This window comes from Vigna angularis, chromosome 2 (assembly GCF_016808095.1).
Source record: "Vigna angularis cultivar LongXiaoDou No.4 chromosome 2, ASM1680809v1, whole genome shotgun sequence".
Lineage (NCBI taxonomy): Eukaryota > Viridiplantae > Streptophyta > Magnoliopsida > Fabales > Fabaceae > Vigna > Vigna angularis.
The window spans coordinates 12,773,429-12,790,402 of NC_068971.1; the positions used below are offsets into that span (position 1 = coordinate 12,773,429).

Genomic DNA, 16,974 nt, shown 5'->3' on the forward strand with positions numbered 1-16,974 from the left:
AGCTTATTATATATATAACTAACATACTCTTCACACATGCATAATATAATTAACTAAACAGAGAAAAATCCACCTTTCCTTACCTTAGAGAAGTACTACCCAGCTCTAGAAACCCAAAATTGATGCTTGCACCGCAAGGAAACTCTACAAAAACCTACAATTCACCAATTGGTGATAGAGAACAGCTCTTAGAACCTAAATTGAGCTGAGAATTGAAGAAAGAAACTACTAGACACATGCAAACAGAAACAATTGCATGATCAAGGGTCAAAAACGTACGGGAAGAAGGGAAAAACGACTTACTGACTCAAAGTAAGAAATTGATCGGTCTACATTGTTGCTCTCGACACCAGGATCGTGTAGGCGCTTCCTGATCGTTCAACAGATAACTCTATAGTGAGAAAAGGTAGAGAGAAGTCAGAGAACTCAAAGAGAATAAAGTTCTAGAAAGATAGAGGTGATTTATATAATGAACCGAGCTTTAGAAATTTCTATTTATATTATAAAATTATTTTAAAATAAAAATGCTCGTCTCATTATTTTAATACATCTATCTATTCTAATACTCTATTTTCTAAGTCCTTACATATAGCATTCCATTATTTTTCTTAAAATGCTTGAAATTTTATAGAAGACTTTTCTAAGAAAATAAAATAAAAATCAAATAGTACCTAAAGCGAAATATTGTTGATAGTTTCACTTTTTTTAGATGATAAATATCAACATTTACATATGTTTGTTATAATTATCTTTCACGGATATAACCATATGTATCTCACCCTTCGTTTTAGGACAATTATAAGCATTTAATGACTATTATATTTGTCGGTAATTTTCAAATAATAATCTCATTTTTTAATTTTCTATAAATATATTTATCGGTAAAATATGACCATGTCTTTCAACTGATAAATCTGTAACGAAATTGTGTCCTAAAAAATTTTCTAACTATATTTTCTTTTTGCTTTCAATAAAACTTCGCCCACTCTTTTCCATTTCTAGAAAATTTTTACATATCCAATTCTAACCGGTCTACAAATTTGACAAAGACAAAACCTTTTAAATGTGTCTATCTCACTAGTGCAGTTGATGGAAACGATAACGATTATTTTTGTCTATAGGTAGCGGTGGACTATGTGTTTGGTGGTGGAGGTTCACCCAGTGGTGGTGGAGGTCGCAAGGGAAGAAGAAGAACGAGGAGGTGTGCTAGGGGAAGAAGAAAAGGTTTCAGTAATTTGAACAAGTGAAAGGGCTACTACCTCGGTTCAACAAATAAACGAGGCAGTAAAAACACTACTAACTCGGTTCATCTACTAACCGATCCCTAAAGAGCTAAAAAAAAATTCAAAATAACCTATATGCCTTAGTTTGAAGGCAAACCGAAACATAAATTCCCAATGACATCGGTTCGAAGAAGACCCATGCAGTAGGGCTTTGACGAAAAGTTGTCAGTCTGACTTACAGAGGGTTGTGTGAATTTGCAGAGGCTTTTATGCTTCGGTTTCGTAAATAACTGAGGCAGTATAGTGTATAAGCTTCGATTTCTAGTGAACTGAGATGTATAAGTTTGTCTTAATTATAAAAATACCACCGCGTTTTAATATATTTCAGTTTTGTAAAAATCGAGACGTATTAGACGTGTTAAAAAACTGTTTTTTTACTGGTGTCTGCTTCTTAAATGTTGCACCCACACCACACCTCTTACTATCTATTTTTCATGCATGAAACTCATTTCTCTCGAAAAACATGAATGGCTATCCAAACTTACACATTTACATACTTTTAGAATTTAAATTCTAAAATTTATCTTCTATACATGGCTCTAAAATTTAAATACTAAAAATCAAGTTTTGTATTGTTCTGGAATTTAAAAATAATATAATATAAAATTGAAAAAAGGATGAAAGATGTGAATAAAATAATGATGATATATACATACTACTTGTTTCATATACTATTAGATGAAAAACACATTTTCATTTTTAATTAATAATTGACGGAGTTGTATTTATGTTTTGGAGGAAGCAGCCTTAGATATAAAGGCTAGTTCAACAAGTTTATGTTCCTTTAGATTACTTGTCATCATATTGAACGATTTTGTATTTGAGAGGCTTCTAATACTCTAATAAAGACTTTTGAAACTCATTCATTTTCTGGAGGAACTTAGAGGCTTTGAGTCACAGAACTAAAAGGTAAAGTAAACATTTTGCCCCTAATTTGTCAATTTCACATTTTCGCTTTCTCTTGTTAGTATCGAACCGATAACGAATCTTCCTGCACAACGCTCCCCACACCTTGAAACGTCATTGTGCAAGAAATAGGTTTCCTTAATATGCTTTATGATTTATTAGTATTGGTGTCATCAATTCGCTCGTTACGTGTAGTTGACATAAAGAAGATGGACTTCAGTAATGTTAATAAATGCATTTTGTAATTAGGAGTAATGTTAACATCTTTACGCTTTTTTTTTTCATTCTTTTGTACAAAGGATGAAGAATTAATATAAGTTCCGTTCGAGAATAACATTTTGATATTTAATCTCAACATTTTTCTTCTTGGTTAGATTGAGGTTAAGTGGGATAATTATACACTACAAAAAAGTAGGGCATTACCGAAGGCCAGAAGCCCTCGGAAAATGCCAAAAGCCGTCGATAATGGATGTTTACCGAAGGCCTATCGACGGCCAAAAATCCTTCGGTAAATCCCTTGTCGCTAACCATTACCGAGGGCTTTCGCCCTTCGGTAATTACCGAGGGCCATAAGCCTTCGGTAATTACCGAAGGGCGAAAGCCCTCGGAAATTACCGAAGGGCGAAAGCCTTCGATAATGGGCAGACGAGGGCATTTACCGAAGGGCAAAAGCCTTCGGTAAAATGCAGAGCAGGTTTCAGAGAAATGGTTTTCCCTCTGCAACCCAGACCTGTATAACAAATTTCATTTACAAACAGACCTGCATAACAGTTTTCAAACACATACAAAGATGCATAATGTGCATTTCAAAGATCCAAACAATGATCAATATCCAAGGCACATCAAATAATCCACAGGACATCCATTAATGTATTTATAGTTCAAACATAAAACAATGTAACACAAGGATGTTGTAACATCCAAAGTCTGTAAGTACATCTAACATTGAAATGATATCAACTCAAAATGTTCTAATATCCAAATGTTTGTCTAACAAGTAATAAGAAAATGAAACCTAATAATGTACATAACTATCATCAGAATGATTTTCATCATCCTGCTCCTCTATTGATGGCTGGACTGGTGTGGGTTGGACTGATGAGGGTTGGACTGAAGTGGGCTGCTGAGTGGCAGCAGGTGATGAGGAAGGTCGTGATTGGGTGGGAGGGATATTTTGTACGTCCTGTGAGGTTTGAGGCAAGACAGTCATGACCAGGGCCTTCAAATTTGTAAACTCTGCTCTGAGATCAGTGAGCTCCTGGTCACGTTCATGGAGTTCCCGCCTGAGTTGAAGAACCTCGTCAGGAGTACTGGTGGAAGAAGAAGGCTGGTGCTTCAGAGTACCTCCTCTGGATGCTGTATAGTTTGCAGCAAGCTGTCCCGCACCATAGACTCGTCCCTTTTTCTTCCCACCAACGGTGTCGATCCAGCACTGCGTCCTACGGATGTCATCATCTGCATTACTGGCATCATCCGGTGTAGGAGCTGACTCATGTTCAGATCTAACCTGTGAAAGTCTCGTAGAAAAGTCTTCCTGTTGAAACATTAAAAGCAATGTCAAGGAACGATAGTATAACATAAATGAACAATTACTAATAGTGTTATTTGCTTACATGAGTCTTCCGAGATCTTTCATCAACAAATTGATCAGTTCCCTTCCGAACATGAGTCTGTGCAAAGACCTCATCAACATGGACCGCCCGTCCTAGAGCCTGTGCCTGTAACATAATTAAGAATTACAAGCGTACATATGAAATACAATATACATAACTTATTTATGAAAGAAAAAGTTATGTAATGAGATTATACCATACGAATGGCATGCTCATGAATGGTGATCGACCCACCAGTATGCAGGGTGCCACCCCTTTCAGACGCTCTGTTCCGCTGGGCTTTGGCACACTTATTGCGGAACTCTACTGTATTCCAATGGGCCAGTAAAGAGTTCCAAATGTGCTCACCCAGCCAGTTAGGGCGCTGTCCTGCAATCCGGGCATCCCTAAACATCTCTGACAGCCGATGAGATGCTTTCATGTGGAAATTTCTGTGTATCTGAGTTTCATGTTCAGGTTTCCACTGCACCTTCATCTGTAACATTAAAGAGAACAAACATTGATTACAGAACATACTAAAATAAGACGGACATTAGTGTAATAGATTGCTCACCTGAAAGCGCTGCCAGAATGGCTTTCTGTCGTCATGAGGTATTGCTCCCCAAGTAGGCCATGGAGTTAAAAACTGTTGCTTTATTGAACGTGTGATGGCCTGGGAAGCAACCCTAGATGGAATAAACCTGCATAACAAAACTCATTTCAATTACAATATGGTTTAAACATCAAATGATATCAACAGATTATAAACTTACCCTTTACCATAGGGCTCAATCCATGGTCGATCATGGAGGGGCGGGTCAAGATCTTCAGCATCACCACTTGAATCTGGATCACCAAGTGGTGTGACAGTCTCAGAAGGAGGTACAGAAGATGAGGAAGGTATAGAAGTAGGGTCAGGGAGAGGAGTGGGGGTAATAACAATAGGGGGAGGAGTGGGGGTGGCAATAAGAGGAGGAGGAAGAGGGTCTGCTGCAGGGGTTGTAGAAGGGTGTGCTGCAGGAGGAGGAGAAGGGTCTACTGTAGTGGTAGTAGAAGGGTGTACTGCACGAGGAGGAGGAGTAGGGTCTACTGCTGGTGTAGGAGTTTGTATACTAGGGGTAGGAGGAGGCCCCACAGATGATGAACTACCGGGAGCAGGGGTAGGTAGTCTAGCAGGCACCCTAAGTACATACTTTGGTGCCTGCCGTTTCCTCTTTGTAGGCCTTGCTACCCCTTTTCCTTTATCAGGACGCTCTGTACCTTGTCCTGTCATTACTGCATTGAAATGGTTACATACAAAGCGAATAAATATAAATAAATAAAGAAGGATGAATTGTTTTCAAAGTCAATGTACAAGTAATTGCATACAACTTAAAGATGGTATTTTAGATAATGGTAATGAAATGATAGTCCAATTTGCTACAATAGATGTTCAACATTCAATCATCGTCATCATGATCATCATCTTCATCTTCATCTTCATCTTCATCATCGTCTTCTTCTGCTTGTTCTTCTTCTTCATCGTCATCATCATCATCTTCTTCTTCTTCTTGTTCTTCTTCATCTTCTTCCTCTTCTTCTTGTTGTTCTTCTTCTTCTTCCTCTTGTTCTTCATCACCTTGTACTGTTGCTTCTAATTCATCTCCATCACCATCAGGGTCGACCAATGCGGTTATACGTTCAACTTCGATAATTTCTCGTGGTTGTGACATTTGGTCAAGTTGGTAGGCTACATCTTCCTCAACTTCATTTGAGTCTATGCGACCTCTAGGCTTCGTTTGTATTGCTACGGCCCAACCACGCTTGTCAATATTGCGAAATGGTGGATATGGCACATAATAAACCTGTCTCACATTAGATGGTAGAATGAAAGGATCAAAAGGCCCATATCTTAATCTCTGGTTCAGTTCGACAATATTAAAGCGTGGATCGACTCTAGTACCAGCTCTAGAAGGATCAAACCATTCACAATAGAAGAGTACCACTCTGTTTGGAGAAGTAGTGCTGTTGTACTCTAACTCATATATTTTATGAATGATGCCGTAGAAATCATCATAAGACCCCTCTGTTAGGCCCTTGACATACACACCACAATTTGATGTTTTCTTTCCTTTAGACCATTCATGTGTATGGAATTTGTAACCATTGATGAAGTAAGTGTGCCATTCTTTGACACATCTCATTGGCCAATTGGAGAGATGTCTTAACTCTTGAACCGTGGGAGTTAATGCCTGATTAAAAACCTACAAAGGTAGTAACAAAATTATAAAAGCAATAGTCAAATTAACCTTGCTCTAAACGTAGGAAAAACTACGGACCTGATTTCTAAACCAATGCGGAAACTCTGAGTGTATTCTAGCAGAAGTATTTCCTTCTGCGACTTGCTCAGCCACAACAAATGAGCTGGTACAAATGAAATTCATTAGTGTATAACAATTAAACCGTTTGAAAGATTAAAGATGGATGATGACATACTCAAGGTACGGCTTTACTTCACTGCAATTGATCAAGACATGGACATGAGCAGAGTTGAATTCAGCATCAGTTAACCAGTGAGTGAATTCTTTCCCTGCGTGACGGCCTGATTGTCGGAAAACTGATAATGCACCTTCACGTGGTTCAACTTGCCATTGCATTTCATTTCTGACATGAGTGGGAGACAACATGAAGTTCTTGAAATAATGTGAACAAAAATAAGTTGTCTCTCTGTGCAAGTAAGCTGCACAAATTGACCCTTCCACTCTAGCTTTATTTTTAACTGAGCGTTTGGATTCTCCCATAAACCTTTCAAAGGGATACATCCACCTGTACTGCACGGGTCCCCCAAGCCAAGCTTCATATGCAAGATGAATTGGAATGTGCTCCATTGAATCAAAGAATGCAGGAGGGAATATTCTTTCCAATTTGCAGAGAATAATCGGGATATTTTCATCCATCTTTTTAAGGGAATCTTCCTTTAGTGTCGTGCAACACAAATCTTTGAAGAAGTTACTGATTTCTATCAGTGGATGTAACACGTGCATTGGCAAACAACTGAACGCAAGAGGGATGAAAGTCTCCATGAATACATGACAATCATGACTCTTCAACCCTTGAATAGTACCGTTCTGAACATTGGCACATCTGGACAAGTTAGAAGCATATCCATCTGGCATTCTAAGCTCCTTGATCCATCGACACACTATTCTTGTCTCGTCTTTTGACATGGTGTAATTTGCTTTTGGTTTAAATAATCGGCCGTTACCTTGTGCCTTCAACTCTAAGTCTTTTCGTCCACAATACAAAGGTAAATCTTTTCTTGCTTTCTCATTATCTTTTGTCTTACCTTTAACATCCATGACTGTGTTGAAGACATTGTCAAAGAAATTTTTTTCTGTGTGCATGACATCGATGTTGTGTCTTAGCAAGTTGTCCTTCCAATAGGGAAGTTCCCAGAATATGCTTCTTTTAGTCCAATTATGCCATTCCCCAAACCCTTCTAGCCTATTCTGACCAGATTCAGTCACTTTTGGATAGTCTTTCACTCTTCTCCACACGTGTGATCCAGTCAACTTTGGCGGGGGCATATCCGTTTCAACTTGTCCTTTTCGAAATGCCTTTTTGTTTCTTCTAAAGGGGTGATCAATGGGCAAGAATCGTCGATGGCAGTCAAACCAACTACTTTTCCGGCCATGACTCAATTGGAATGACTTTGTATGTTCCATGCAATGTGGACAAGCTAATCGACCATGTGTGCTCCAACCAGATAACATGCCGTACGCTGGGAAGTCATTAATAGTCCACATCAAGGCTGCCCTCATAAGGAAATTTTGCCTCCTTGAAACGTCATACGTCCAAACACCATTCCATAACTTCTTCAAATCATCAATCAAAGGCTCCAAGTAAACATCAATCAATGATTTGGGATTAGATGGACCTGGTATTATACACGATAAAAACATGTAAGGCTTTGTCATGCACATCTCAGGTGGTAGATTGTATGGGGTAACTATCACGGGCCAACATGAATACGGTGATGCAGACGCCTTAATGTACGGGGTAAACCCATCAGAGCATAGACCAAGTCTGACGTTACGCGGTTCACTAGCAAAGGATGGATGTTTACGATTGAAGTGCTTCCAAGCTTCACCATCAGAAGGATGACGCAAAAGTCCCGGAGTTTTGTTACCATCATGCCATGTCATGTGTTCTGCTGTTTGCATTGAAGTAAACAATCTTTGTAATCTTGGAATTATAGGCAAGTAGAACATGGACTTTAATGGAATTGGTTTTTTTTGCCTCCGTCCAGCATGCATTGTCTGATATCGAGGTGAGCCACAAAACTTGCATTCCACCAACAGTGCATCATTTTTGCCACTGTCATTGTCATAGAATAACATACATCCATTAACACAACAATCAATCTTCTTCACATCCAATCCCAACTTTGAAACACATTTTTTGGCTTGGTAATAATTCTTCGGCATCAAATTGTTTGGTGGTGTCAAATCTAACATCAGTTTTGTATAGAAGTCCACTGCTTGAATGGGAACGTTCCAATTAGATTTGCCAGCCATGAGTCTAATGCACACTGACAATTTTGACTCAGATGAACCTTCAAATACAGGTAGATTTGCCTCTGTCAGTAAATTGTAAAACCTCTGCGTCGTTTCATTTGGAGGCTCTTCATCATGACTATCGTCTGCTTCTGCAACATGGTGACGAAGAGCATGGTCGACCATCTCTTGCATGTAGGCAAATTGATCTATCTCACATGTATGTACAACAGTATTCGAACCTGATGCAAGCCGTTTTTCAGCTGCAGTGGAGGTCGAAGGAATTTCTTCACCATGAAATGTCCAGACCGTGTAATTAGGCATGAACCCTTTTTGGTAAAGGTGAACTTTGACAACTTCATCTTTCAGAATGCTTGTACATTCGCACTTGATGCATGGACATCGAATCCCTCCATCAAGGGCATAATATTGATATCGTCGTGCCGTCTCCACGAACTCTTCAACTCCGATGACAAAGGATTCTTTCAAACCTCTCCTTCCACTATAACAACGGTCATACATCCATCCACGATGGTTGGGATAATGGGCCATGTTCTGTGACAAGCCAAACAAATAAAAATTTAGCCAAAACAGCAACACTCCATGTGACATAAGTAATAAACCTATTACTATTGAAGTCGAACATGGAAGGCAATTTCAACACTATGGTCATAGGCATTCAATAAGGGCATGCAAAGACAAGTCCTCAGTATTGAAATGCCTCTGACATCCTAAGTGGTTGTAAATAAAATTTGGGGGTTGTCAATATGTTGACATTACTAAAGTTCTCTTTTATAGAGTACTTTCATATATTTTGTCAATTGTAAGTGGTTAAGGTAGTGTTACCCTTCTCATTCTACTGAGAATGTTTTGAACACCATATGACTTTAAATGACTAATTAACTTAATCAATTCGTAGCCTAATAAATCAACATACAATATATACGAACGTACAATATATACATCAACATACAACATATAGATGAACATTCACTGATGGTCTAAATGCAGGTTTGCACTTTTAGTGTATTTGAGATACTAGTTTTAGGTTCTAAGTTGTCAAAATTTTAGTTTAAGCTACTACTTTTACCTATATCTTTTACTGTGAGTTCTTAAATAGGTAGGTTCTACCATTCTTAACTTGTTAGGATAGTTTATTGTAGTATATTTTCCTACTTTACTGCACTTTGCAAATTGTGAAAATTTTTTTGGAGGTTTGAGTAGTATTTTGAGCTTTTTCATCTACTTCTTTGCATAACACGCTGCATTAGCTGTGGAAGATGCATCAAGGACATTTATGAAGAGACATTTTATTTGGAGGCTCTTTGTTTTAATTATTTTGATCAGTTCCTGCATTGTCAAGTGGAAGGGGACAAAGAAGCTACATTGTCCAGTGGAAGGGGAAAAAGAAGCTACACTTGTCATTTTCGTGCTTGTGTGATTCTGTGCTATTTTTCAGTTTAAACAAGTCATATTTGTTGTTATAAAACTGTTAGAACATTCCAATTGAATTCAGATTCATCTGTGTGCAAAATAGTATGTTCAAACCTCCATTTTGAGTGAAATTAGCAAGTAGAAGGGTGAATCTGTTATACAGTTTGGTTTTGAACCCAATTAGAGTTCAAAAAAGTTTAAATTCATGAATTAAAGCAGTTGAAAGTGTTACCAAAGTGTCAGAATCACTTGTGCACGAATTCACTTTTAAAACCATCAATCTTGAGTCAATTTTTGGTGCAGAGTTGAAAATTGAGGTACTGTTTTGATGAAGTTGCTTTAAAATTCAATTTCGGTTGCAGCAAGACCTGGTTCAGTGATTTAAAATAGAACTAAATGATTAAAAGAAGTAAAGCAAAGTGTTAAAAAGGATTCTTAACTTTGCTTGTCATATCAAAAAGTTTGAACAGTTAATTCCACAAGCATTTCTTAACTTTGCTTGTCAGGAAAAAACAGAACAGAAGCTATTAAATTTGTTGTTTTCTGTAGTTATGTTTAAATACATATAGGTTCTGGTCTAGTCATAACAAAACTAGACTGTAGATATCAGTAATGTAGGATACTGATTGTTTAAGAACCATTTTAATCTGCATTTCAATCTGCAGACTTGGTTTCAATCTGCATTTCTATTTTTTTGGTCTTCTATAATTTGTTCTGGATCCATTCCTAAGGTCTATTTGTGTGCCTCCTTCATTTCTACACCCTTTTTTATTGCTTTAAACATCTGAACCTAAATCTTGTTATGTGTTGTATTCAAACAACCATTTTGGAAACATTGTAAACTTTTTATAATGTAAAGTTTAATAATTTTTGGGAATTTTTGTTCATATCTCATATCTCATCTTTAATTTTCTCTGTTATCTCTTTTTTATTTTGCTCAATTACCAAGAGAAATGAAACAGCCAAGATTAGAATGGAAAAGTAGAAACTCTACTCTTCTTTTGTTGATAAAACTAATTTGTATTAGTAAACAAGGCATAGTAGGAGGCTTACGTTCCATAATGGCTGCTCATAGTGGAAGATTTCACTCACACTCATACAAAACTCAATGTATACAGTATCATAAACTCCATTCAACATAACTTAACATTCAAAGTGGACATTCACAACATTTTATAACAACATCAAATTCATGAAACAAGAATGAAAATAACATATCACATATAATCATGCAATTTTAGTTTAGGTGACCATACCTTCGCCTTTGTTATCCTTTCCTGCTCAAGTCTTCTTTGTAGACTCCCTTCCTCCCCTTCTGGCCCAAATTGCTTTAAAAACTCACCTAAGACATCAAATAGAAGTGTATTTAAGGTTATTCATTAGATATTGTTCCATTAATTTAATAACCATAGCAACAGTTTAAGCATTACCTAATAGTATCCAAAAAGGTATTTAAACACACAGCTCAATGTTCAAGCAACTTTGTTTGATGATTTTATTTGTGTTTAAACTCTAAAATGAGTTATAAACAGCTTGCAGCTCAAAATCAATACTCCACTTCCATTTTAATTCAAAAAGTGATGGTTTAGAAAGAAAATTTTCATATAAACCAAACTATGACCCAATGAGGTGCATAAGACTTTACTTTTAATTCTTTCTTCCTATTTTAAGCTTTTCTAAAGTGTGAACAATTAAATATAAGAAAACAAAGTCCTGTAGACTTGTTTGATCAGGCCATCTTAAATCATTTTTCTTGTTCAACTATATTGATGAAATCTTGGTCAGGTCCTTTGATTTAAATAAACATATGCTTAGCCCATTTCCTATTCAATAAAGTTCTTTTCTTTAAGATATATACATATATACTATGTGAGAATAAATCGTGAAAAAGGTTAGTGTTCAAAAGCTTTCTCAAACAAATTAAATTTGATTTTACTAATTAAGTCATCAAACATGGAGAGGGATGTTGTGCTATTTGGCAGTTTATAAAGGTTGTAATTGTTGTATTAAACTTGTTACAGCATTGAAAATGAAGCCACATTGAAAATCCAGCCACATTATATACAAATTACAGAAAGAAGACCCTTGAAAAGCTTATCTGTTATATACAACTTATAAAAATCTGCACTTATCTGTTATGCAGAGGATTAGGACCAGTGTAGATTAGGTCCAGATGGTGCATGAAAAGCTTATAAGAAGAAGGGAAAGGAAGCAAAGTTGTGGTTTTCAAGGAGGGTGTGTATGGTGTGACGAACCTTAGATGATGTTAATTAGTATGATCACTTATTATGGTTCATGTATCCATATTTTTTCACTGCATGAATGTGTGTGACAGAGAGCTTTGAACTGGAATAATATCATTGCATATCTATCTAAGTCACTTATAATAGTTTTAAGCTTGTAGGCATTTTAAAATTGACCAATTGAAGTCAGAATTTGGAGCTGTCCTTCTACATTTCTGGTCCACTTTTTCATCTAGTTTGGTACTAATTATTGTGTGAAATAGTGGTCTTCTAAAGACTTTGGGGTGCAGTCCAGTTCTACAAACACTTTCCAACTAAGGTGGCATCTTAGGTAGTGGACAAGGAGCACAATTTGTCAATTGAAAGGAGCTGTCCACCAATCAAATTTTATGAAATTGGCAACTTCGATAGCCAAATTAGTCAAGACCCTATTAGTGAACACCCTATTAGTCAAGACAACAGGTTGTTAGAGAGAACAAACAATGCTAACATGGAGAAAGCTGCAGAATCAATCTGAGAAATCAGCTTGCAAGTACAGAGGCTTGTAGGGAAAAAATAGTGTTGTGCTTGATAATGATCACTGATTGGATTTGGTTAGCTAACATTTTAGTGAATTATGAACAAAGGTGGAAGATGAGGACTTTCATATTCTCTGCTAGCTCATATTCTAAAGCTAGATCTAGTCAATTAGGACTTTCATAATCTTTGTTGGTGCTTTCCAGCTTTGATTCCACTTAGTTTTCAAATCTGATGCAGTTTTGGTCCAATTTTCTTGATTTTTGGCAACTCCTACTGTCATACGAATCTACTGGCTATTTCTATGCATTCTGAACAATTGAGCAAGTGTATTTTACCATTTGATATTAGTGTGCACTGTTCATTTGGTGAATTCTGAACCTATATGCAAAATCACCTTTTAAACCATCATTTTTGCCTATATTTGGAAGTGCACTAGTGAAATTCTGTTGTAGTGTATTCCTTGGCTGTTTAAGTGTTGGCACACATCCAATTTGATGATATAAACTTGATTGACAAATCATTTGAACCTCACAATCACTGTTGCTCATTTTAGCCACTGCTGTTAATTTTTCCAGCCACTTTGTAAGGTGCAGAGTTCATTTTTATTGCTGTTTGCCATTGTTTTTCTTTGGTTTTTTTCATCTTTGGATTGGCAAAAGCTGGTTTTAGGTTTCCAAATACATTTATATGCTTATCCAAGTGTATAGCAATCATAAAAAGCACTTTAAACCCTCCTATCCAGATTTGAAAGGTCAAAAACCACAAAACACAAAATCTGCTGTTCTTTGTGGCATTTTATCAAACAATTTTGAATTTTCATCAAACACTTTTCCAGCACAGAATTCAATCACTATTTTTGGGTTTTTCTTGCTTTTCTAATCTGTTCTACACCCTATCTTAAGTTCCTCTTGTGTGCTAGCCTTTCTTCCAGCCCCAAAGTGTTTAAAAATCACTTTTATTGGCTTCCATATATTGCTGTCACGTTATTTCTGCATTATAGTGCTGTTTTGGTCATTTATAGTGCTGTTTTAGCACTTTTTGCTGCATAAATAGCAACTACAATAGTGATTTTGAGAAGTTGTGTACCTTTCTGTTTTTGAACCACTCATGCAAGTGTATTTGGTCATTACAAACTACTGTGAACTTGTCAAATGGTCCTTCAAAAGCCTATATGCAGACTTGACCTTTAAACCATCAAAGTTTGCTGCATTTTAGGCCAAAGTTATTGTGAATTAATGAATCTAATTGTTTCAGTGGGATTTAAACAGTTCTGCAAGTTTATTTCACCATTTCAAACTTGTGTGCACTGTTCATTTGGTCATTTTTCAGTTGCAAACACCATTGGAAGTTTATTTTTCACTATCCAAACCATTGAATTTGCTTGATCTTGCCAAGTGGACTATTGATTTTCTATTGTGGTTCCTTTCTTTGCTGTTGAACAGTCTGCACATACTCCAAGTGTTAATTTCAAACTGCTTGAGGTGTCAACTGCTTTTTGTTGACTGTTTGGTGTTGGTTTTGGGTGTCGTGACGAATTGGTGCAGCTGTTTTACCTCACATTCCTTGGTCCAAGGGGGTAGCATCTTTTAGGAAGTGGATAAGGTCTTAAAAGGGCTTCAAGCCTGGACTCCGACTGCACTTCTTTCTTGTTGTTCCAGCACCAATTTCAGCTGCAGTTTCAGCAACCATAAGCCTTTTTTGCTCATGATTTTGGACCGGCACTTTGTGAAACAACACCCACACTTAGCTCCAACTGTCACTTGCACTTGGACTTTGACTTAGGAGCGTGTTTCATATAGATAAACCTTCTTTTGGTTTCTAGGTTGATAGCTTTGTTGCATCGAAAAAGTTTTGAAAGATTTCTACCTACACACTAAGGTAAGAATCAACAAAAGACTAACTGCCTAGGAAGGACAAGGTTCTTAACCTTGTCCATTTCTGACTCAGTGTATCTCAGATTACATTTGTTTAGGCACTTCTACTTCTAATGTTAGTGAAAAATTAATTTTTAACGTAAAAAGAGTTCAAAACTATGTTCAAACTCTGGATTAGCTGAAGATTAAGAATTCCTTGCTTCGTAGCAATGGACATCATGCACCATTGAGAATGTGTGTACAACCTTTAATAGTTTAAGGTACTTTATCCTTCTACATCAATAGTTTCAACAGCTTGCTTAATCTAACACTTTGCTAATAATTTCAAACTATACATATCTTAAAATGATATTAAAGTAGTAAGATTAACGTTCTATCAATCCTAACTTGAGTAATGTGAGATTTCACTCACACTCACACAGTGTAATTTGTTCTTACATGGGATTTCCAACACTTATTTCTAAATATTATGGGATCACTCATAGTATGACAAAAAGGTAATCAAATTGGTAAAGAACTTTACTTTAGCATGTCAAGAACAAGATGGAATTTTCTAAGACTGGCTACTAAAACACAACTTACAAAAACATTGATTCAGTTTATCCATTACCTTGAGATTAGAGAGACCAATCACACAAGCACACTCCACTACTTCAGCACCAGCAACTTCTACAATTGAAACCAAACTTAACAATTTTAGGAACAACAACAAAAAACGGGGGTTAATTCATAAAGCTTTTTTTTATATATATTTAACCATGGTTTTTTTTATATATATTTACCTAGGATTGTGACAAGACAATTACATGTATGAAGGGTTAATTTAAAGTGAATCATGATCTACAATCATGAGAAATCAAAGCTGAAAGCATCTGTACTTACTCACCACAGAAGTACATTCACTTTATAAGACATTTTATCTTGCAAAAGAAAATATAGAACAAAAGAGTTATTTCAATCATAAATGGCTGCAAGAGCAAATAACCAACAGGTCTAATTGTTGCTGATACAATTCCACGTGTAAATGGAAACAACTTGTATTGTCAGACAGGTTTTACATGAAAATGGAAACAACTTGACTGGAGACTTGACTTCTCAGAGAGGTTTGACATTGCACACAGCTACGGAAGAACAAGCCAATCAATTTATTCAATTTATTCCAGTTTAATTTTAGGTAGTTTAATTTTAGGTTCTTTGTATCTCACACTAACTCTTAACCTAGTAGTAAATATTAATACCAAAACCACTTTCTTCTTTTGCTTCCTCTGCATGTTGCTTCTCATCTCTACTATGTTAACTCAGTCATCTAAACATGCTTCAATGGGTAACTATACTGCATCTGTTCCTTCCTCAAATCAACACGAACCACTTTTCTACCAACTAATCTACATCTTTCTTTCTTGTTATTCCTATTCCCATTTAACTAAACCAATTCAAAATAACTTGCTTTTCATTTTATTTTGACTTTCCAATAATATTAAGGAAAACTTGTCCCAGTTTATTAATCCAAAAGCCAGTAAAGAACATACCTCAATGCGTCTCCCAATAGCCTCCCTTGACAACGACAGCCGCCCTCACGTCACGGGAGCACCCTCCTCTCTACGCCTTCGCAGACCTCGTAATGTTAACGGACCACCCTCTTAACGGCAATGCCAATGCACTGCTGGAACACCACTGAACCCTACCCCTACAATCTAACCGGACATACGGGAAAGGGAGAGGGAGAGGAAGACAAACTTGGGCGACGACAATGGGAAGCACAAATTGGGGACAAGAACGGATAGGGAGGGGATGAGGGAGCACAACGCAGAGTTTACCTTTTACAAAATTGGGCGCGAGAACAGAGAGGGAATAGGGTGTTGTCTTACGAAATTAGGAACGACCTATGCCAATACGCCCAATTACTCAGTTTAAGGGGTCGAGCCTCTTACCGAAGGCCCCAAACCCCTCGGTAATGCTCTTTTGACCTTCGGTAAATTCATTTCACCATGTCCCTCGGTAATGCTCATTTTGACCGTCGAAAAACTTTATTTACCGACGGTCCCTAGGCCTTCGGTAATTAACCTTCGGTAATAAGCAAAAATCTTGTAGTGATAGGACAAAGCATGAGTGAAAATCATTACAAGAATTTAAACACAGTAGATATATATATATATATATATATATATATATATATATATATATATATATATATATATATATATATATATATATATATATATATATATATTTAGGACAAGCGTTGGTTATTAATCCACACTATGTAATATTTAAAAAAAATAAACAGAACATCGATGCTTATTCTGTCTCATCCTTCTTGCTTTTGCTCACCTTGTTTCTCTCGTGGACTTAGATCCTATCTCCTTTCAAAGCTCCATAAAGATCAAAACTCCAACTCCAAACTTACAAAAAGTTTCAACATTTTCACAAAACATATCATAATTTTCTCAGCAAATCTTAATTTTTTGCCTTGTGGGAGGCTTCGATTTCTTTTAGATTACAAATACAATCACTACAACAAATCCAAATTTTTAAATCATTTTCAAGAACAGAGCAGCTGCGCAATAAAGTGGCCAACTCCATACCAA

The 16,974-nt window shown here is 36.6% G+C and overlaps 1 protein-coding gene across 2 annotated transcripts; it reads right to left on the reverse strand.

The window, feature by feature from the left end:
* Window positions 1-3,042: 3,042 nt before the first annotated feature.
* Window positions 3,043-16,060, reverse strand: LOC128195627 (protein transport protein sec31-like). Of its 2 annotated transcripts, XM_052873860.1 has the most exons (9): window positions 15,916-16,060; window positions 14,997-15,055; window positions 11,007-11,092; window positions 8,559-8,871; window positions 4,555-5,056; window positions 4,356-4,482; window positions 3,999-4,277; window positions 3,803-3,907; window positions 3,043-3,723 (listed from the first exon to the last, which is right to left on the reverse strand). In XM_052873860.1, the coding sequence occupies exons 4-9, from the start codon at window positions 8,866-8,868 to the stop codon at window positions 3,205-3,207; spliced, it is 1,842 nt and encodes a 613-aa protein (XP_052729820.1). In that variant the 5' UTR covers window positions 8,869-8,871; window positions 11,007-11,092; window positions 14,997-15,055; window positions 15,916-16,060; the 3' UTR covers window positions 3,043-3,204. The 2 variants fall into 2 exon arrangements, with proteins under 2 accessions (XP_052729820.1, XP_052729821.1); XM_052873861.1 differs by lacking the exon at window positions 8,559-8,871.
* Window positions 16,061-16,974: the final 914 nt, after the last annotated feature.